General features: G+C 53.7%; 5 protein-coding genes across 5 annotated transcripts; 2 read left to right on the top strand and 3 right to left on the bottom strand.

The window, feature by feature from the left end:
- Nucleotides 1-136: 136 nt before the first annotated feature.
- Nucleotides 137-4,823, bottom strand: MAM_07981 (wd-repeat protein; the record flags this gene model as incomplete). The annotated part of the gene is made up of 2 exons (XM_040826779.1): nucleotides 137-4,099; nucleotides 4,179-4,823. The coding sequence occupies 2 exons, from the start codon at nucleotides 4,821-4,823 to the stop codon at nucleotides 137-139; spliced, it is 4,608 nt and encodes a 1,535-aa protein (XP_040675207.1).
- A 2,589-nt stretch (nucleotides 4,824-7,412) lies between these two features.
- Nucleotides 7,413-8,608, bottom strand: MAM_07982 (Dbl-domain containing protein; the record flags this gene model as incomplete). The annotated part of the gene is made up of 2 exons (XM_040826780.1): nucleotides 7,413-7,691; nucleotides 7,829-8,608. The coding sequence occupies 2 exons, from the start codon at nucleotides 8,606-8,608 to the stop codon at nucleotides 7,413-7,415; spliced, it is 1,059 nt and encodes a 352-aa protein (XP_040675208.1).
- Nucleotides 8,609-12,111: 3,503 nt separating this feature from the next.
- Nucleotides 12,112-13,111, top strand: MAM_07983 (thiamine pyrophosphokinase; the record flags this gene model as incomplete). Its single annotated transcript, XM_040826781.1, has 2 exons — nucleotides 12,112-12,155; nucleotides 12,205-13,111. 2 exons carry the CDS (start codon nucleotides 12,112-12,114, stop codon nucleotides 13,109-13,111), a joined length of 951 nt encoding a protein of 316 aa, XP_040675209.1.
- Nucleotides 13,112-14,221: 1,110 nt separating this feature from the next.
- MAM_07984 (ATPase, P-type, calcium-transporting) lies at nucleotides 14,222-17,534 on the top strand (the record flags this gene model as incomplete). The annotated part of the gene is made up of 4 exons (XM_040826782.1): nucleotides 14,222-14,339; nucleotides 14,507-14,664; nucleotides 14,759-17,382; nucleotides 17,438-17,534. The coding sequence occupies 4 exons, from the start codon at nucleotides 14,222-14,224 to the stop codon at nucleotides 17,532-17,534; spliced, it is 2,997 nt and encodes a 998-aa protein (XP_040675210.1).
- Nucleotides 17,535-17,942: 408 nt separating this feature from the next.
- Nucleotides 17,943-21,738, bottom strand: MAM_07985 (Proteasome, subunit alpha/beta; the record flags this gene model as incomplete). The annotated part of the gene is made up of 6 exons (XM_040826783.1): nucleotides 17,943-18,086; nucleotides 18,207-18,766; nucleotides 18,862-19,428; nucleotides 19,996-20,787; nucleotides 20,864-21,562; nucleotides 21,663-21,738. 6 exons carry the CDS (start codon nucleotides 21,736-21,738, stop codon nucleotides 17,943-17,945), a joined length of 2,838 nt encoding a protein of 945 aa, XP_040675211.1.
- Between the last annotated feature and the right edge of the window lie 564 nt (nucleotides 21,739-22,302).

A 22,302-nucleotide genomic window follows, 5' to 3' on the forward strand; every position in this document is an offset into this window, starting at 1 on the left:
TTGACTACCAAGTGTTATTTATGCTTGTGAGACGGCATTTACCAATCTGAATCTCTCGTCGTGCCGTGTGCAACGTATTTCTAGACCAGTGCACACCACCACCGTTCGGTCATCCCTCGCATCTTCCCCTCCTAGTCTATGCCGAATAGGTATCAGGTCGCTTGGGAAAATCAAAATACAGAAACGTCACCTTGCCCGACGCATGCCCTAGAATAACAATGTCTTCACAGACAGCCAACACGTTCGACGCGTAGCTCGTCGGCAGCAACGTCAAAATGCCGCGGCCCTCGATCCAGACGTCGCCCAGCCTCGCCTCGCCCTCCATCCCTGGGAACGCCACCGGCTTGTAAACAAACAGCGTGTTGTCCGGCGCCTTCTTGTTCAGCCATGTCTGTCCGGATGCGCTGCTCGACACCGAGCCCGCAGTCGTCACCACGGTCTCCCCGTCCGCCGCAAATGCCATGTGAGAAAAGGTTTCCTGCTGCTTGAGAACCTGGCGTCTCGAGTCGGACGCCTTTTCCAGCGCGTAGATGGCGCCGCTGACGGTCCCGACCATGACCGCCGAGTCGTCTGGGGAAAAGGCGAGCGCCGTGGGGCAGTCGGCTTCCTCCGCGCCAAATACGTGCACCTGGTTCCCAGTCTCCGTCTCCCACAGAGCAAAGGCGCCATCCTTGTTGATGGATGCCAGCGTCTTGCCGTCGTCGGAGAAGGCAATGCACAGCTGCGACTCGCTCTGGCCCTTGATCGGCACGCTCGCGCCCGTTTCGACCGTCCAGAGTCTGACCGTCCTGTCCTCGGAGGATGAGGCAACCATCCTGCCGTCTGGGGAGAATGCGACGCACCGGACGGCGGCGGCGTGTCCCTTCCAAGTGTGAAGCGCTTCGCCCGTCTTCAGGTCCCAGACCCGGACCGTCTTGTCGCCCGAAGCCGACGCCAAACAGTGCCCGTCTGGGGAAAAGGCAACGGAGCGGACGGCGTCCTTGTGGCCGCGGAGACGTTGCAGGCACTCGCCGCTTTCAATGTCCCATACGCGGATGTCTCTGTCGCTGGAGGCTGTTGCCGCGACGGTCTTGTCGGCAGAGACGACCACGTCCGTCACCCGGCCACGGTGACTTTGTTGTGCGTCTTGCCGAGTCCAATCCTCAACGTCCAGCAGACGAGTCGTGTCCTCCGAGCCGCCCATTGCTATGGTCTTGAGATCTGGCGACAATGCAATCGTCGGCCAGTTGTTCCACCCGGGACTGAAGCTCCGCGTACAGACACCGCTCTCGATGTCCCACAGGCAGATGGTGCCATCGGTGGAAACCGACCCGAGCATTTTACTGTCTCCAGCAAATGTGAAGTCTCGGAATGCCTCGTCATGGCGCTTCAGCACCCGAGCGCTGTCTCCCGACCCTGTGGCAATGTCCCAGAGACCAATCAGGTTTTGCAGCAACGAAACAGCCAAAGTCTTGTTGTTCGGCGACAAAGCAACGATGCTCTTAGCATCCCCCTTTGCCGCAAATATCTGGTCCAACTTGTCCGTTACTGCGTCCCACACATGAACTGTGGCATCTCCAAGCACCATCACAACTCCTTTGCAGTCAAGTTGGAAGTTGGCGCAGACAATTTTTCGCTCCTCCGGATGCACGAGTGCCCGAATCTGTGTCTTCGTGTCCAGGTCACAAACATGCAATGCATCCCTATACACCGCCAGTACAGATTTGGAGTCGGGAGAGAAACTGATTTCTTCGGCCACCCCCGTCGAGTCTGGAAGGAAAATTGTGCACATGGGCGTCCAAGTTTCCACATCCCACACGGTAAGAGAGCCCTCGGTACCAGTTGAGAAGAGCTTCCCGTCCTCAGAAAAGGCCACTGCCGTGACTGCACCATAGCGTCCATCGAGGGTGCGCGTGCTGGAGTCGCCAGTCTGCTGCGTGGTGACCATGTTTCGAATGAAAGGAAGCCGCTCATGCCATCCAAAAACTCGAACACTGCTATCGGGTGGAGTGAAGAGTAGCGCCGTGCCGTAGGTCTGCAAGGTTGCCGCCTTGATGGTGGACTCGTGACTGACAAGAAACCTCTCGGCATCCTTGAGAAACTTCTTCAAGGGTACTGACGGTTCAAGGCGAGGCTGTGCTGCCAGCAGGCGTATGGCTTTCAACCCTTCGGACAGACTTCCGAGAAGCGACAGGCTTTCAATCCAGCGAAGAAAGAAGTTCTTCAAGAAATCCAGGACCTCCTCAGACGTTACCAGCTCCACGGAAGCCTCCGACACCATCGCGTCACACAAGTGGTGTATCCAGAATGTGGCAGAGTAGGCAACACCAGCCAAAGGGTCGCTGTCGGAACCGTTGATTGCGTCACCGAGGAACCGCGGGAAGTACCCATTTCCAAGAAGATGGTACATGTTGTGTTTCAGGCTGTGTTGCATCTCGAAGATGGACCGGCTGGCGATGTCTTGATGGCTCAGCACAGCATCCCCTTGCTCCAGCAGCTTGCCATATTCCTGGCACAAGTATTCTCGAACGGATTGATGGGTCAAAGACACAACTCTGCCTGTCATGCTGAGCAGAGAACCGCAGGCCTTTACGATGTCCAGAGGTTTGATGGGAGAACCAAGTCCAGCCACCACTCCCAGCTCCTTGAGAGTGAGCGGTCGATATGCAAGATAAACAGCAGTAAGGACGTTTTTGCATCGCGTCCTTTTCAGCCCATGATGCTCTTCAACCCTGGCCATCATGTACCCGTACAAGTCTGGCAGTCCGGGAGGCAGCTGCTTAATTGTCTTCATGGCGTCTTTGCCATCCACGCCTTGGAGTTCTCTGAATGCCAACGCTGCCCAGAGAAAGGTGTTGGCAGCTCGCTCACATATTTCATTAGAAAGTTCCACGAGCGTAGCCTCATCATCGTAACCAGGCTGGCCTTTTAGTCCTGACAGTTTGTAAGTGATGTATGCATGAACTGGTCCTTCCAGTCTTTGTGCGTCCAACTCAACCAGAGCCTCGTCCATGTCTGGTTTCGGCAAGTCAAGTTCTGGTCTGCTAGAAATCAGCCATTTGACTTTACGTGAAATACTCAGGGACTTGAAGATGAGTTGGATCAAATCCTCTCTAGTCCCGTCACACTCGTCAAGACCATCCACGACAAAGTACACAGGTGTCAGTGACGGATCCTTCAGCATATTTTCAAAGGCCTCAGACATTGCACTCATCGCATTCGAATCTGTAAACAACAAGGATCCCGCATATCTATGTTTGGCACGCAGGTGTTGGATCAGGCGAGGTTGCTGGATAAGCAGCATCCACAGCAGGGATCGAAATATTGTATGTGCATTGTTTCTCATCCGATCTCCCGTGCCTTGACAAAAGTAGTATGACACGCTGGGTGCGAATGCTGCGGATTGAGTTGAAATTTCGCGAACAATCCCCATCAGAAGCATTGTCTTGCCCGTTCCAGGCCCTCCTTTAACCCAAAGCATGCGGCGGGAGCGAATCCCATGCCAATCGGAGAATGACGCATACTCTTTAGTGCCCATGACCCATGAAAATGCAATGTCGATAAGCTTATCTGTCTTTCTTTCAAGCCTCTCAAGGTCGCGCATCGGATCGGTCGTGAACAGGTCTCGGAGACAGGCGGAGTCTCTGTCATCAGTAACCCTTTGCTTCTGTGTGGAAATGAAGTCCTGAAGATCTTGGTGGACATTTCCCAGAGTTGATTGCATCTTGTCTCCATGTTGCATGAGCTCTGATAGGCGTTCAAGTGAGCTCTGAGTATTGTACTGGACAGAAGCAGCCCTCAGAGCTTCTTCTGCGCTGGTGATGGCCTTGAGGTCCAACTCCCACTTGTCCCACGCGGCGAGCTCGCGGAGATAGGTCAGGCCAGAATTCCTGTAGTAAGAGCAAACGCTCTTCATCTGATACAGCAAAAGGCTCTTGTAAAGATCAAGCACCAGCGTCTCCAGGCGCTGCGTAACCACATTAGCGGGTTCCTTTCCTTGGACGATACTTCGCTCATCCAACAGGTGATCAACCAGGGAGCAATACCAGTCCATGCGAGAGACTACGTGGGTGATGCCTGCAAGGTTCTCTCGGGAGACTCTCGCCGGATTCGTGAGAATCTATTCGCAAAATTAGTCTCGGTGGTCTTAACGGCGGACGGCATCGATGAATGGGGCCGTCGGCATCTGTTCCTCTCACCTGCAGCCCGACACAGACACCGGCCCACGGCAAGGCGGCTTGAGGAACGTTTTCGATGGCCACGTCGATGACCCCTCTAGCCTGGAGCACAAACCCAGCAACATCTCCCACCGTCTGGGCAAGTTTCGAGTCGTCAGCAAACTTGTCCCGTCCCTTTTGCACAAGATACCGCATGTGTGCCTGGCGCTTCACGGGGTCCTTCAAATCAGCAGCCAACAAAGTGGCCGTGTCGGGCCCAGGCTTCCCCTGGTCACCGCCAGCAATGGCAAACGTCAACGTCTCCGCATATGACCGCACAATGCCAGAGGTGGCGCCGCTATCTTCCAAGCCATCGTATGCGTCGTTCCAAAGCTGCTGAGACTTGGGCAGGCCTTGGTCGTCGTCTGCGGCAGACGACGCGGTCCTCCTCCTTGGTGTTTTGGCGGAGCCTGCGGCTTGCTGAGCAGCAACAGCCGCAACAATCCGCCTTGGGAGTGCCCGAATCTCGGTCTGGACGACTGCTGTAACGGCTTTGACGGTTTGGTCAACGGCCGACTTCATCAGGGTGGGTAACAACGGCGTAAACGGCTCAGACTTGGGCGGTGCTGCAGCAGCGCTCCCATTGCCATCAACCTGCGTGTGGACTTCTTCTCCCGTTGATGCCATGGCTCGACGCACCAGTCGACCCCTTCTTGTTCCGAAGAACCCCCCCAACCAGAGCGACGATTGACGCTGTGGTGCTAGAAAGAAACGATGAGCTTGGCGAGGTAAAGACTCATTGTCGATGAGGGTTGGCTCAGTACCTTTTTTTGTTTCCCTGGCCTGAAGGTTCAATTCATTGTTTGTTGTGGGGCCCAGGACGCAGGAATCGGCAGTCGGCAGTCGGCAGTCGGCACCAGCGCTTCATCATGTTGGAGTCCTTCGGCCAACTCATCCAAGACATTGCCAGGTTGGTGATATTGAACAATCCAATACAGAGTATGTTAGTACTGGCCTACCAGGACTCTGTACACTGTCGACTACACAACGCAAGTCATTTCTTACCTTGACGGGGTACAGGCCCACGCTGTCGCGCAATAGCCCCCCCAGGAGTCCGGACTCCAGATCCGGACAGACTTTGCCCAAGGTTTGCATTCCGTACCGAGTACAGCATTCCCAGGTAAATTGCTTTACCAAACGGAGCACTTAAATCCCTAGGTGGCTATCATAGATGCCTCAAGGTATTGTCGCCAGCAGCCCATCGACCGACGTCTTTGCATTCATGACCTGTCGAAGACGCGTCAACAACACTTCATGCGTGGGCTATCCAATTCCCAGATTTTCTTTCATGTGTCAGATAATGGCCATATTCCATCTTCAGATATTTCATATTCTTCAGTTTCTAAACTATGTCACTATGTATTATGCACCTTCAGCCATGCGATTTCTTTTACGGCCAGTCCCTTCATCTTCAAAACGAGCACCAAACCAAGACCAATGCACGGCATCATCGATTCTAACGTCTGTAGAGGGTCAATCGGGCAACCGCTCAACTAGACATGCCTCGCAATCCATACCTGGTATGCCGCTTCTCTTCTTCGTCATCACTCCCTGCACTTCCTCCTGCAGGCATGAGCGCTTTGCTGAGCCAGTCGAAGCCCTCCATTGTCCATATCACTTATTCTGCTCCCCCAATTTGACCTCGATACAACTTCTGCCATGTCTGGAGGTGTCGTTTGCGGTCCTGCTGGCCGAAAAGTGTCTTCAAGAGACATTCTCTGCCTCAGCCCGCCAGCTCTCTTGGCAAAGGAACTTGCAATGCTCGCCACACTCAGTTTTCTTATTACCGTTGAGGCTGATGTTCTAACTAGGCGCTCACTCCTCGACCGGCCACCCATGCCTGAAAACGGCAGAATCTCTCGACTCCAGACATCAGCCAGGATAGCCTCCAATCGCACACGTTCGCTTCGAGGTGGTGCAAGGAATGAGACTCGAGTCTTCGCGGCAAGCAGAGAATGAGATCGATGCATGTTTAACGACGTAGAACCGTGGCCGCTGGTTTGCCGAGCTCCGCTTGTGTTTTTTATGATTACTTGGTATAAAGCTGGCTTGGGACATATCGTGGTAGCTCTTCGGATGGACAGTCTCCGGGCGCCAGGGTCTGTTGTCTTTCATGTCAATGCCTCCCACAAGTTTGACTAACAGTGATGACCTACCTGATTTGCTGGCAACAACCCCAAGACTTTTCATGTCCAGGTCCAGAAATGTAAGTGCGGTAGCCGCCCCAATCTTGCATTGAGCTGGCGGTGAAGATAATCGTGCACGCCATTCAACTTCTTCTTTGGGTGCGCAGGCTGTCATAATAATTTCATATAGCTGGTGATGGCATTCAAAAACGAGCTTCCAGGAGAAAGGTGCCGTATGGCATTGTAAACCTATTTTAGAGACGAAAAATCAGCCCGTTTGTAGGCTCACACTCTCTGGTGTTGAGACTTTCATACTTACCTCTTCCGTTATCTGCCTCCTCTACTTTGACCTCATGCACATCTATACAAGCTTTTATGGTATATATGGGATCTACTTTCCCAGCACATGCCAAGCAGAGAATATCAGGGTAAAGTATACATATCAAATATTGGCCGTCAACTCCATATGGAGTTTGCCAACAGACATGGAGGGCTCCGCATAAACGAACATGACCGAAGGATCTTACCCGATCTTTGGAAACAGAATCAAAACTCTACCCTTTGGTTACTCTTGGTTTTTCATCCACGGGCCACAGGAAGCTTACCCTATTTGGAAACACAAGTCGGTCTTGCAGTAGCCAGGAGCGCGATAAAGTGTTTCTCATTTGAGGGTCATTTGTCACCTGGTTGATTTCTGCGGTTGCCTCACGAAAGCGGTTTAACACGCTCTCAGCTGCCATGTGTGCGTTTGGACAATCAACCACAGGCGTATGTTTGAGGAGCTCCCCAAATATCAAAGGGTACCTGCAAATTCTTTGTATCGGCTTGCAGATCATGTTAATGCGTGTTCTCTCTTCGCCTTTCACATTGGTCTTCTCACCTTCACAAGAAGATCTTTCATGGTAGCTGCCCTGTTGATGTTGCGCTGAACACAGCTCTTCGTGCTTAAAAGAGCTGACAGAGCTTCGAGTCCTTTCTGGTTCAAGTCCCAGTCCGGCAACGTGTCGTAAACTGCATCTGTTTCTTGGATCATCATTTCATACTTGGCTCCGTACTCTTTATATATAAAGAAACGGCTCATCTGTGGCCATCAGAAGACTGCGCTGGTCTCATGAATGGCAATGGACTTTACCTGTCTCTCAAATATTTTGGAAACTTCGACAATAACTTGTGGTTCCGTGCACAACTCAGATGTTTCCATGGTTGACCCGCCGCCGTGGACGTTGGCGCCTCCACCACAACCGAAGGCTTGCGTTCGATCATGAAACTGTAGACTCGCTATTCCAGTGGCGCCCTCTGGATGACAAAACTCCTTGAAATCCGAATGCGAGACGGCGCGCTGAAGCTCGTCCAGGAATTCTTCATGCAGCTGTAAGATGTCAGAGAGATTGTGGTTTACTGATTGCCGCAAGCCAGGATATGCAGAAGGAAGTGAAACTAGCATCGTAACATAAACCTAGTAGTTTCATTAGAATATTTCATCGCATGGTCAGTGCTTTGTCATACATTCAAAAGCAGCCTTATATCAGTGATGTAGTCTTGTTCAGTGTGAACTAGCTCATCCAATATTCGGCGACGCTTCACAGCCCGATCGAGAGCGTCAGCGTCCAGTCGTATTGGCCTTTCGATGGAGACTTCTTCAGACTGTCTTGGTTCAGCCGTAAATGCGCCGGCGCCATGTTCAACCCGCGAGGCACATCTGGAAAATGCCGTGTTGGCTCCTGATCTCGTAACGGTACTGAGTCCCGCCAAACTAGCACTGGCGCTCCGAACTGCAGAAACGAAGTTGAATGAAGAGCCAGATGACGATTTAGTCCGAATCGAGTGGTATGGTGGTGATGTACCACAGTCCTCGCCAGTAACCCAAAGCCAGTACGGAAGGCCGCGGTTAGGTAGCTTGCGAGATGGAAGGCTATGCTTGTTTCTTTTCTGTATAGAGACCACCCATTTACGGAAAGGAGACTGAGGACGAACATACTTTCCCGGTTCGAATTCCGGCGTATCTGAGATTCGACAGGTTGGGGCAGAAGGCATTTGATCGATACGCCAGTGCGAGAACTCCTGCCAGACTTGAGCATTGTTTTCGGTACCGTCGGCATCTAGCAGAGACTTAATCTGCCTTCTCCTATGGCTGAGTCCCTCATAAAACTGTCCAGCGTACGTGCTGAAATGGGGGAACTTGAAACTGCTGATGTTTTTCCCAACGATGGGAGATGTGGAATTTGTCGATCCGAAGTCGTCGACGGAGGCCCGGGGCGTACAGAAGGTCGATACTGCAATCGCCATACTACAGAAGAACTTAAGTGAACGAGTCCAAAAAAATTCGGATACAAAATTACTTCCAAGAAGAACCCAAATGGAGTGAATGGCACCAAAAACGAACCAAGAGAGGGTATCGTGCGATGCTGGAAGAGAAATAAGTCTGGGGCTGCTGTCCGGTTCTCGACAGCTGGCAACGGGAGAGCATGAGTGCAGGGGAGGAAGGAGCAATCCCACTTGATTGAGGAAGCGACTGCCGGAGTATTCGCAACTTCCATTTGATTGAAATAAGTATCGGTCCGCAATCTGAAGAATCCCGTCTCTAACGGTTCCACCGCAGCACATGAATGACCGTGGGTACATGACGACGGCGACACCGCTGATATCTCGTGTCTGGCCACCGAATCGGTCGAGCTACGTTCTCTGTCATACCCCCGAAAAAAGGAAGTCCTTAATCCGAAATAATGGTTCAAGCTCTTGACATGTACTACCTGTGCGATTGACGAACTTGGGTACATGCGGTTGCGATCTCGTATTCGAACGCTCCTCGAGCCATAGCCAGGGCTTTGGTTAATGGCTTCATGATTGCTTCAAATCAGTCTTCACTCATCGGTGCTTTTGGTTACCACGAAGACATGGCGTCTGTTGTGTAAAACGAGTGAAGATCGGCAACTCTCGAAGTCGACCTCGTGGAGTTCGGGTTGACTAGAGCAGAGGAAGCTGCGGTGACTCTGGGCAACGACGCCAACGAATGACATCCTTTCTGGACCACTACTCATTCTCCGAATCAGAAAAAAAATGCAGGACGATATGCATTTTAATAGCGTGGTCATGCATGAAATGTAGTACAAGTTATTAAGGTTCGTGGATCATGGTTGGCAGAAACCGAGGCTACGGGAGGGCATGTTGATACAGTCCTCCGGCATGCAAGCATTTCACAACTACTTCATGATGAAATACACCATAATCTTTGATCCATCAAGTATGTTTTTTTTTCTTTTTTGGGAGACTGAATCAAACGCAAGTCGTGAAATGAGTACATGGCAATGGTGAGAGCCGGCGATGACAATAGCCAATATCTGAGTTCCGCGACTAACATTATACAAAGCTTGCAAACAGGAATATAAAAGGTAGCACACAGATTCCCCCCGAGGACCGGTTGGACCGGTCTATTAGCTCCCGAGGCCATGGTCACCCTCTGCGGGGTGGTAATATACGAGGACGACGAGGAGTTCAAGGCGAGTGCCGTCGCCGTTTTCGGCATCAACCCCTCTTCAATCTCAAGTTGTGGGACGATAAATTATAGTCTAGCTTTGAAGAAAACGTTCACTCGATAGCATGGCATTTGTCTCAGATAGATAGTGAGTATTACGACCCTGCTTTCTCATGAACTTCGTCTCTCAGTGGGGTCTAATGAAGGAAAGATTGCGCAGGAAAGCTTGGACTGCGCAAGGCAACGCCAAAAAGTACTTCCGTTTCTGAAGTGCGCAAGAGGTCAGAGCAAGATGGCTATTTATTCGTCAAGGGTTTCGCTCCAAGGGAGGATATGCTAAAAGTCCGATCGGAGTGAGTGGAAACTACAGATATACCTTGTAGTAGACTACCACGCAAGGTCAACACTTCAATGAAGATGATTGACAGATCATAAAGATACTTCACTCGGTACGCTCCAACAAGGATCCTGGAGCCGGGAACATCGTCGGAAGCCGGCATATTCAACTCGAGCCAATCGCCCCAAGCTCACGGCGGCATCGGTGCCGGCGAACTCTCTCCCACGGATTTACAGGTCGCAACAATGACTGACGAGCACAAAGCGCCGGAATAGCTCAACTTTGTGGCACATCCCGACCTACGGAGTTTTGTCAGTAGCTTGATAGGGTGGGACAACGAAGGAAGTCCTAATCACGCGCACAATGCTTCGCCACGACGTCCCCGAAGCACTGAGCACCGCAGTGCCGTGTGACAAACTATTATTCCTCGGAGGCGGCGATTCCTCAGAGGCGGCGAGGCCTTTTTCCTCACTGCATGGGTCGGCAACGGGGACGTATCACAGGACAGAGGCGGACTGGACTGATGTATCTAGCTGACTCTGGGGGCCTGGGCAGATCTATCGAGGAGGACTTTACTCGCAGAGCTGCCGAATTGACTCCAGAAAAGAGGAGTAGTGCGTTCAACGCAAACATGGAAAATTATGGACAACTGTCACAGATTGCCGCCGAGTTTGGTGCGCAGCATAAACACCAGCGGTGGCTAGTGACGAATTATGAAGCAGGGATGCGGTACTGCCTGACCCGTATATGATTTATACGAGCTCATTCGATGAAAATGCCGAGAGCAGGATTCGTCTCATTACTGATTTCAAGGTCATATCGCCAAGGGAGCGATTTAGACCAGAGGTGGATGAGATTTTGGGCGCCGGTTGATGGACTTTGATGCGCGTTGTGCTTCGTTGTCACCATCTTTTCTCTCACTCAATCACCAACTGACGTTTGGAATACAGTCAGCATAAGTACCTTGAAGAGTGGTACGAATACCTGGGCGACGAGATTCGTCGAGGAAGTGCTCCATTTACGCGATTGATCGGCTGCGGTTGTCGCGGGCGAATCGTCGCCACACACTCGACGCCGCCATCCATGCAACAGTGATGGACTTTACGACCACTAGACGAATAAGTCTCGATACAGTGAAAACGATCAGTGTCTTGGTATTTATAGCTCTTACTCTTTGCTGTTGAACTCGCACGTCAAGAAGCCGAACACATAGACTGGTAGAATTTCCTTTTCTTTTCTCGAAGAAGGTTATGATTTTGACGCGTATGTTTGCAGCGTCGTTGCCGCTCCAATATGAGGAAAAGGGGGGGGAAGGGGCCGGAGTCAAGAGATCCTCATCAAATCGTCTTCCAAATGGCAGCATTGATGAGGAAGGATTTGTTGTAATACGGCCCTCGCGCTGACTCATCAACGCCCGTGATTGGAAGTCGATGTTTTTTCAAGGCGCAATGCTCTCGTATGCGTCGTATCGCTTCCTATCTCACTCGAGCAGGCAGAATAGCCTGGAGCCGTGATGATAAATGCAATGTTCCTGGTCGAGGAGTGCAGCAAAAAAAGAGGTTAAAAGAAAAGCGGAAAGAGGAGGGGGGGACGAACAAGATGAGAGGGCGGGAGGGAGACAAAGGGGACAGGGGACACAAGACAAATCGGGGGAGAAACAGCTCAAGGTCCAAGGATATTACCGCACAGGCAAGACTCTACATATAAGTGTCGGCATGAAATGCGTAGGCAGTTTGCACAGGACTCCCCCGGCTGTGAAGTCCGTCCATCATCACGCATGCCGTGTGGAGTTCTGTGTGCAAATATTGGACGTGGACACGGCAGGAGGAACATTGAAGGAGTCAGGACTCAGGACCAACATGGGGCTCAGCAGCGGCCCGCGTAGCCCGCACTTGTCACTCTGTTCCTGCAGCTTCTCAACGGACCGACCTTTGCAACTGATTCAAGTCATCTCCAATTCTGGGTCCCAACGCCGTAGCAATGGCAACCTATACCAACCTCGACCTTGTGAAGCAATGCGATAAGTGAGAATACTTTGACTGACAACAACAAGCACCATACTGACTTGGCCAGATTTCCGTACGCTCAGATGGAGCCTGATGAGTACGCCCAAAAGATCGCGGGATATTACAAGTTCCATGTGGAAGGATGCGATTCGGTGCTCGGTTTTATCCTTCCGTCCACCGCCCGCGGGTTCCAATGGCCGGATTTCTGGAGAGTGGACCACGAAGAGAAGACCGTGTTGCTTTGTGGCAAGACGCTCAAGGAAAGGGATGAACACGTTGCCAGAACGCTTGCAGCAGAGCGCGAACGCTCTCACTTCAAGGTCCTCCAGGGATGGCGGGATGAGCTCTACCCTGTCTATGGCCCGGACCGAAGCATACTCGTCAATATCGAACGTGCGGGTAGCGCCTTGTTCGGGATCGTAGTGTACGGAATCCACATGACTGGATACGTCAAGACGGAGGACGGCCTCAAGATCTGGGTGCCTCGTCGAGCCAAGAACAAGCAAACCTATCCTGGTATGCTTGATAACACAGTCGGCGGCGGCCTCACAAGCGGCGACAAACCATTTGAGAGCATCGTGCGAGAGGCTGCCGAGGAGGCCTCGTTTCCCAGGGACTATGTGCTGAAGAATGCCAAGTCATGTGGTACCGTCAGCTATTTCGACATTCGCGATGAGCGAGCAGCACCTGGAGCAGAGATTGGGCTGCTGCAGCCTGAATGCATGTACGTCTATGATGTTGAAGTCCCTGAGGACTTTGTACCACGTCCAGATGACATGGAGGTAGAAGACTTTCGTCTCTGGGGCATCCCTGAGATACAGGCTGCTTTGAGGAGGGGGGAGTTCAAGACAAATTGTGCCCTGGTGCTGCTTGATTTCTTTATTCGCCATGGCATAGTCACGCCTGAAGAAGAGGGGGACTACGTTGAGATTGTCGCAAGACTTCACAGAAAGCTCGAGTTTCCGTGCGCTTGATATAACCCAAATTGGCGCACTTGACAGCCGAGCAGGTGCAGTGACGGCACATATTAGCAGCTTCTCGGTGGAGGGTTGATCTGAAAAGAGCAGGGCGGCTGGGATGAGAAACGGATCAGGCGGCGTAAGCTACAAGCTAACCCTTGAAAACTCTGATTATGTAACAACGAAAGCCTACTGAAGTGCCTCAAGTACTGAATTTTACGTACCATGTACTTGCAAGTATATGCAGCAAGGGCTAGTAGCTACCTTGTACTTGCTCTGTACACGCGCAGGCATTTGTCACTTTGCATTCACTCCAACACTTTGCAATGGCTTTTTTCAACCACTCGAAGCAAAGCAATAGCATCGATTAGCTGCCAGGGCCAGGATACCATGTCTGCCAGGACGTTGAAAACGTACAGTAACTACCTAAGTAGGTAGTAGTCAGCATAAAACACCCATGTAGGCATCATCGTTGATCGACATCTTTCTGTGTGGACACGGTACGGAGTACTCCGTAGCCTGGCACGCTTAGGCCGACGCCTGGCCGACCCCCTCGCCGACGCCTGGCAGGCCGGTGCTTGGCGGACTGGCCCCTGAAGGCTCCAGGCCCGGCCTCCAAAGGTTGCCGCCATGGTGGCCCCAGGCGCCACTACGGAGCCTGCACCTTGGCGAAGCACCTACCAGATCCTTCACCCTTTTAGCGCTACCCACTCCCGAAGTCCCAAAGTCGGCTAGCACCAGCACCACCTCCGAAGTCGAAACGAACACGTATGCGCATGACAACTTTTTTGCCCTCAACCAGCACCAGCAGTTTCGCGGAAAGCTGCTTTTGCCCTGGCCCTGCCTCATTGTTCCGCTTCGTCTCCTTCTCCAGCCTTCTCTGTAGACGACGCCACGTGGGGCTGCTCGGATCTGACAAATCGGCCATGACAAGACACTGACTGATCTGGTTCTTGGAAACATTCTTCATCGCCGTCCCCAAGCTTCATCTCCCTTTGTTCTCACTCCTAGGTTCAACGACGTTCTATAGCCGCATATCCCCCGGGCTATAATCGCTCGGCACGTCGCGCAACTTCTTGCTTCCCCCCTCGCCGACCTTCCGGTGTTCTGTCGCCGCTAGTTGACATGGAAAACGCCTTTGCCCGTCCCATCGCGACGGTTCTCTCCCACTTCGGAGTGGACGAGCACGATGGTCTCAGCAACAAGAGAGTTGAGGAGCTGCGGATAAAGTATGGCCGCAATTGTACGTCATTCCTATTCAAATACTGTGCCGTCCGTCGTCTGCCTCCTTTGCGCGACAGAATTGTCCCCTTGGCAAACGAATTAGGAGCCTCGATGCCGCCTCTCCTTCACACCCCGTCATGTCTGTTTTGTACACAATCTTCTCTTGCTAACTTTTTGGGCGACTAGCCATCCCCGAGGAGCCCCCTGCGCCCCTATGGGAGCTTATCCTGGAGCAATTCAAGGACCAGCTGGTGATGATTCTGCTTGGCTCCGCCGCCGTTTCATTTGTCCTGGCCCTGTTCGAGGACGAAGGCGGCTGGAGTGCCTTCGTTGATCCCGCCGTTGTGAGTACTACCGATTGTATAGATCGATTTGCAGCTCTGCGGAGGGGATGTTTTCCAACACACTCGCTTGCTAACTCTTGTTTTCTGTTCGCAGATTCTCACCATCCTGATCCTCAATGCCGTCGTCGGAGTCTCCCAAGAAAGCAGCGCCGAGAAGGCCATTGCCGCCCTGCAAGAATACTCTGCGAATGAGTCCAATGTTGTTCGCAACAATGGGCACGTTTCTCGAGTCAAGGCTGACGAGTTGGTTCCTGGTGACATCGTTGTTGTAGCTGTTGGAGATCGCATCCCTGCCGATTGCCGTGTCGTCGCCATTGAGAGCAACAGCTTTGCCGTCGACCAGGCTATCTTGACCGGAGAGAGTGAGAGTGTCGGCAAGGATGACGAGGCTGTGGTCAGGGATGAGCGTGCCGTCCTGCAGGATCAGGTCAACATGCTCTTCTCTGGCACCACCGTCGTGACTGGACGTGCCAGGGCCGTGGTCGTCCTCACCGGCTCCAACACCGCCATTGGAGACATTCATGAGAGCATTACGGCTCAAATCTCTGAGCCCACGCCTCTCAAGCAAAAACTCAACGACTTTGGCGACAACCTCGCCAAAGTCATTACCGTCATCTGCATTCTGGTCTGGCTCATCAATATCCCCAACTTCAACGATCCCAGCCACGGTAGCTGGACCAAGGGTGCCATCTACTATCTCAAGATTGCCGTCTCGCTTGGAGTTGCCGCTATTCCCGAGGGACTGGCTGTTGTCATTACTACTTGCCTGGCCCTCGGAACGCGCAAGATGGCTGCTAAGAACGCCGTTGTGCGCAGTTTGCCCTCTGTAGAGACTTTGGGAAGCTGTAGCGTTATTTGCTCTGACAAGACTGGTACCCTGACCACGAACCAGATGAGCGTCAACAAAATTGTCTACCTCAACGGGGCTGGCAGCGACCTCAGCGAGCTCGACGTTGAAGGTACCACCTTCGCCCCCAGGGGCGCCATTACAGCCAATGGCAAACCCGTGGAGGACTTGACGTCGTCTTCAGAAACAGTTCGCCAAATGACTGAAGTCGCTGCCATTTGCAATGATGCCCACCTCGGTTATGATCCCCGTACTGCCACCTTCTCCAGCGTCGGTGAGCCTACTGAGGGGGCTCTTCGCGCTCTTGTTGAAAAGATTGGACCCTGTCCTCCTGACGATACTCATCTCGAGGACTGCCTCCACCACGCCAGCCACTTCTATGAGAAACAACTTCCCCGTCTTGCCACGTACGAGTTCTCCAGAGACCGAAAAAGCATGTCTGTCCTTGTCCAGAACGGAACCCAGAAGAAGCTTCTTGTCAAGGGCGCACCCGAATCCATCATTGACCGCTGCTCCCACGCCCTGCTTGGTGCCAATGGCAAGAAGGTTGCACTTAGCAGCAAGCTTTCTGACCTCTTGCTGAAGGAAGTTGTTGATTACGGAAACCGTGGTCTTCGCGTTATTGCCTTGGCCAGCATTGACGACGTCTCCGAGAATCCCTTGCTATCCGCCAAGTCGACCGAAGATTACGCCCGCCTTGAGCAGAACATGACATTCCTGGGCCTGGTTGGTATGCTCGATCCCCCCCGAGAAGAGGTCCCCCAATCGATCGCCAAATGCAAGGAAGCTGGCATCCGTGTTATTGTCATCACTGGAGACAATCGCAATACGGCAGAGAGCATCTGCCGTCAAATAGGTGTTTTTAGCGAGCATGAAGATCTCACTGGCAAGAGCTACACTGGACGTGAATTTGAGAACTTGAGTCCCAGTGAGCAGCTTGAGGCTGCCAAAAGAGCTTCCCTGTTCTCTCGTGTTGAGCCTGTTCATAAGTCCAAGCTGGTGGATCTCCTTCAGTCTCTTGGCGAGGTCGTGGCCATGACGGGGGACGGCGTCAACGACGCGCCTGCTTTGAAGAAGGCCGATATTGGTGTTGCCATGGGTTCTGGCACCGATGTTTCGAAGCTGGCCGCCGACATGGTTCTCGCCGACAGCAACTTTGCCACAATTGAAGTTGCCATCGAAGAGGGCCGAGCTATCTACAACAACACCCAGCAGTTTATCCGTTACCTCATCTCGTCCAACATTGGCGAGGTGGTTTCCATCTTCCTCACCGCCGCTCTGGGCATGCCCGAGGCCTTGATACCCGTTCAGCTCCTCTGGGTCAACTTGGTCACCGATGGCCTCCCTGCCACCGCCCTATCCTTCAATTCCTCCGACCACGATATCATGAGGCGCCAGCCTCGAAAGAGAGACGAGCCTCTTATTGGTGGATGGCTGTTCCTGCGCTACCTCATTATCGGAACATACGTTGGTCTGGCGACTGTTGCTGGCTACGCCTGGTGGTTCATGTACAATCCCGAGGGACCCCAGATTAGCTTCAAGCAGCTGTCCCGCTTCCATCACTGCACGGCCGACTTCCCCGAGATTGGATGTGAGATGTTCTCCAACGACATGGCCAAGGCAGGCTCGACCGTGTCGCTGTCTATTCTCGTCGTCATTGAAATGTTCAACGCCATGAACGCCTTGTCGTCTAGCGAGTCACTCTTGTCACTGCCTCTGTGGAAGAACATGATGCTCGTCTATGCCATTGCCCTATCCATGGCTCTGCACTTTGCCCTCCTGTACACGCCCTTCTTGCAGACTCTGTTTGCCATTGTCCCGCTCAACGTGACTGAGTGGAAAGCAGTCGTGCTCATTAGTGCTCCCGTCATGTAAGTGGCCCGCAACTCGTGTAAAGCCGGAACCACAAAGCTAACTTTTTGACAGTCTTCTCGATGAGGTCCTCAAGTTGATTGAACGGAATTATTTCATGCAGACAACGCATGAGACAACGAAGGGCGTCAAAGGCAAGAAGGAGATGTAGAGGATAAATGATGACGGGCAAATAAAAGGAATGACAATTTACATAGACACGGAAACAATAATTTTCATGAATCGCTCAAGCTAGACAGTGGATACATGTACAACAGCCCGCCAGCGAAAGCGCCGGGAAGTCAAGCGTACTTTGGGGCGGCTTCCTGTTTGTATCAGTGCAATAGAGGCATTTGGAGGTTTCAGTCATCACGACGTGGCTTGCCAATGAGAATCATCCAAACAGGGATGAATTAGTCTGACAATGGTAGATGTGATTCTCTATTTATTCCACGTCGACGCCAGCCGAGCATCTAGGTATTCGTACAGCGCATCCCGGCCCCCCCCCAACTTGATCCACACTGCGCACTCGCCAGGTCCCGGAGACGTCTTGGGTCTCACGGTGGCCGAGTGCCTGATTTTAGTCTTGCCTGCCCTTTAGTAATCTCTTGGTAACCTTGTCCTTCTCGATGATGTACACATGTGCGCCCCATCCGGAAAGGGCATCTCTATCAACAGCATTCAGGAGCGCCTGCGAGATGGTTTCGAAAAGCGCATCGGGACCCTATTGTAACAAGCTATCCGTCAGCCATCTCTCACCCCCGTTTCCCGCGCAGCCGGGCCACGCCGAGCCCACACGCCGGGGAAGCGCCAGGAAAAGCAAAGGGGCACGACAGCAACATACCATGTCCTCCTCCCACAGCCCCTCGCACATGCCGAACAGCTGCTCGGACGCGGTGCCGGAAACAATAAAGTCCTTTGCGAAATCGATGCAGCCTATGCTGTCGAACCCGCAGATGAAGGGCTTCCCGGTCTTGGGGTCCAGGCCCGCGACGACGGGGGACACAAAGTAGGGGCCGAAGCGGCGCTCGTAGAGCGACGACGAGACGAGGTTGGCAAAGGTGCGGGGGGCGATGGCGCGCTCCTCGCGGAGGCGGTACATGTTGACCTTGTAGCGGAAGAGGTCGGCGACGGTGCTGACGTCGGTTGCGAGGCCCGTCAGCCCCAGGAACACGTCGCCGTATTGGAAGATCTTGGGGAAGTTGTTGGACACGGTGAGCGCTTGGAGGCCCAGGCGGAGGTCGCAGGCTATGGCGACGCAGTCTTTGCCGACCATGGCGACGCAGGCGCCGCCGTCTTTTTGGGGGAAGAGAGTCGTCAGCACGGGGGGAAGGGTTCGAGGAACTGGAAGGCCGGGGGCCCGGAGGGAGGGGGGAATCACGAACTGATGGAGAAGGGCGACGACTGGTGGTCTGAGTTAGCTTCGGGATTGGCATGGACGGATGGAGGGAGGGAGGGAGGGAGGGAGGGACAGATGGAGGAGCGTGGTTCAGGCGTACCATTGTGCTGCTGGGTGAGGGACTGCGAACCGAGCAGTCGCTCAGGGGGCGGGGAGATTGATCGGTCGAGCTTCTTGGCGGGTGAGGCCTTGACGGGGGGTTCGTGACGGTGCTTGTGGAAGCTGCCTGGCTGAGTGTGTCGTCGGATCGTGAGTCGTGGCTGGTGGTAGCTCAACGGACGGACGAGCTGCGTGCGGCAACTCGCAAGGCAACGACCAGACTGGCGCGGCGGAAGCTGACTGGACTGGGGCGGTGGCGGGCGTTGATTGGCTGGAGCTGTGGCGCCGCCTGGTGGTGACTCGCGAGGCCTCGCCGCTGATGACTTGCTGCCGTCTGCGTGCAGGCGACTTTTGGGGATCCGAGACACCTCAGACTTGGTTGTGCTGACGCTCGTTCTTCTCCGCGACTGCGTCTGGTCTGATGAGACTGGCGCTGCTTTGACGGCCGATATGAGCTGTCTCGTCCGTGTCGCGGACCGACGACACGACATGCTCGGCGGGAACGGCATTCTGGTGGTCGTTTCAGGGTGCTGGGAAGATCGGTGTCGTACTCCCCGAGGACATTTCACTGTAGATAGATTTTCTGATCGTATGGGGACATCTGAATCTCTGCAGGGCACCAGGCCGTGGCGCGCAACGCTCCGAGACGCTGCAGCCGCCCTCTTATACCTTGAGAGAAGGAGGGCAGCTTTTGACTTGTTGAACTTGTGTGTCGACGGCTAAGTATCATCAAGATGCTTCTGGAAAATATTCTTCACGTTGGCCTCGGTTGGGGCAGACAGATTATTCACGTGTGCCGACGCAAAGAGTTCCCACAAAGGTGTGTATATGTATTGTCGCCTGCCTTACTTCCTGGGCCACATGCGTAGTTATAATGAGAGGCACTGAAGTTTTCCAGGCAGATCGTACGCATCATATTCGACCACCTCAACCGAGTCCAAAGGAGACATTGGCGTGTTCCAGGTCGAGACACGGAAACCTCGAGTGGAGGGCACAGCAAACAAGAACCCTCGGCCTCGGGCTCACGCGTTTCTACCTTGACATTCTCGCCTGCCCAAGTCCGACCAATCGTGCCAACTGCCTTCCATGTACCCCTTTTCCAGCAAGCTGCCCTGCGCGTTGCGTGCGTACACACGTATGCCCCTGTCTCCCATCCATATGGCCCCCGGGGACCCGGTAAACTTGCCGCCACCCAAGCCGGACCAGGAGTTCTGCCAGTTGCCTCCCCGGGTGCCCTGCTCTACAAGCTCATACTGATAGTTGCGTGCGTAGATGCGGACATCTCCAGGTGCAAGAGCAATGGCTGCCGGCGAGCTGGAAATAGAGCCGCCCAGGTTCTTCCACTCGTGCCAGCGGCCACTCTGATAGGCCTTTTCCATGAGCTCGCCGGCCCTGTTTCTGGCGTAGACGCGAATGCCTACGTCGTCCCCCATCCACAGGGCCGAGGGGTCACCGACAATATCGCCTCCCAGGTTTTCCCAGTCTGACCACCTGCCGCCAGAGTATGTGATTTCCACGAGGTGGTTGGCCTTGTTGCGGGCGTAGACACGGACGCCTAGGCTTTCTCCCAGCCAGATGGCTGTAGGGGCGCTTGCAATCTCTCCGCCGAGACCCTTCCAGGACTGCCACGCACCGTCGTTCAATGCCCCCTCCACGAGCTCGTTGGATCCGCTTCGTGCGTAGACTCGGAGCGCGTTGTCGTTGATGACCATGGCGGCGGGCTGGCTGGCAATATAACCGTCTCGACGGATCCAGTACGGCCACCACTGGCCGTTTTCCCACGCCGTCTCCACGAGATTGCCCTGGCCGTTGCGGGAAAAGACATGGACTGACCCTGACGTGAGGTTGATGGCTGACGGACGGCTGTAGTCGCTCACGCCGCATTGTTCACGCAGAAACAGCTCCTGAGCCTGCTTGCACTCCTCCCCTGTTGGAAATAAGCAAAGACGGTCAGTGACACGAGGTTCGTGGGGGCTTTCAGCGGGCTTTGGAAACATGCATACCAGGCAACGCTCTCCTTCTCGGGGTCCTGTCCGAGATGGAAAGCAGCGAAAGGGCCAGTGCCAGGTCCAGAACCTGGGGACAATCAACTCCGTTGAAGTCGCCGTCTCTGACGCGCTGCACAAGTGGCTCGTCGACTTTCATGGGGACGGTCTCGTCACGGAAGGGGGGCTGTCTATGGCGTAAATGCTCCTGCAGCTGATCCAGCCTGTCCAGTTGGTTGTCTGCTTCCACCCTGTTTTCGTTGTGATACTGCTCGCGCGTCCACCGCAGCGTCTCTCCCCGTTCAGCCTGCGCGTACATTTGCAAGGCCGTGATCATGGTCCCCGTGCGGCCCCATCCGTAGCCGCACCAGACCAGCGTGCCTTGGCGGTGGCCGTAGAAGGCATCCCAGCCCTGCTGTAGCTGGTTCACGGTGGGAGCGTGGAAGTCGGGCGTGGCCAGCGCCGTGTAGGCGATGCCCTGGTCCTGGAGGGCCTGTCGAATGGCCTGGTTGTCGGCCTCGCCATTGAGCGAAATGACGTGCGTGATTCCGAGTTGCCGGAGACACCGGATGGTTTCCTCTGTTATTCTCTGGTCGCTGTCTTCGTGGAGATAGTATGGTGCAGACGAACGGAAGAGCTTGTCACCAGAGTTCATGTGGTCTGGCACACTCTCGATGCGTTGGAGGCCGTCACAGTCGGGGTAGCTTTGGCCGCCGCCTGGTTACGCGAAAATCGTCAGTGAGTAACTGTCTGATTTGACGCCTTTTCTAGCCTGCAATGACGAGATACAGGGCAGATGTGGCGAGAGAACACTCACCGGTTTGGCGGACCACGAGACCGTGGACTGCCGCGGCTGCCCCAACAAGGAACACGAGAGCCTTGCAAAGGAACATGGCTTTAAGAAATGATTCAAACAGTCTTCAGGTCTAGGAGAAAGGTGGAAATGCCGATTTCTCAACTGCCTTGAAGCGGATCAACCCCGTTGCGTCTCATTGCTGGACACATCTTATATAGCTGTTTGAAACCGTACGCTCACAGCATACACTGTTCCTAGGTCGGTTTGATCGTATGCAGATTGGAAGCTTGGCTACAATGGGTGGATTCTGTCAACTGTGGTCAGACTGCAGACGAAGGTATAAGTGAGCATCATTTCTGCTCTGCTTTGATCACTCACATGTAAGCTGCATAACGCCAACATGCGTGGCGCCTCAGTCTTTCGTCACTTCATGATGAGACAAGAGGCTGCCTGAAAGACGTCCCCGTCGGCAACAATTGTTACCATTGGCAGTTACGATTTCGTGGTTGTGGTGGACGTTGTCTCTTGTCTCATACGACGCCTTGCCTGCCCACCACAGCCATCGACCGACATGCTGCAAGAGGCGCAATTAGGCACTGGGCCACGTACTTTTAATATACGGAGTACGCAGGCCGCAAATCACACGCCCTCTCACCTCTAG

The sequence above is a fragment of the Metarhizium album genome, assembly GCF_000804445.1.
Source record: "Metarhizium album ARSEF 1941 chromosome Unknown scaffold_40, whole genome shotgun sequence".
Lineage (NCBI taxonomy): Eukaryota > Fungi > Ascomycota > Sordariomycetes > Hypocreales > Clavicipitaceae > Metarhizium > Metarhizium album.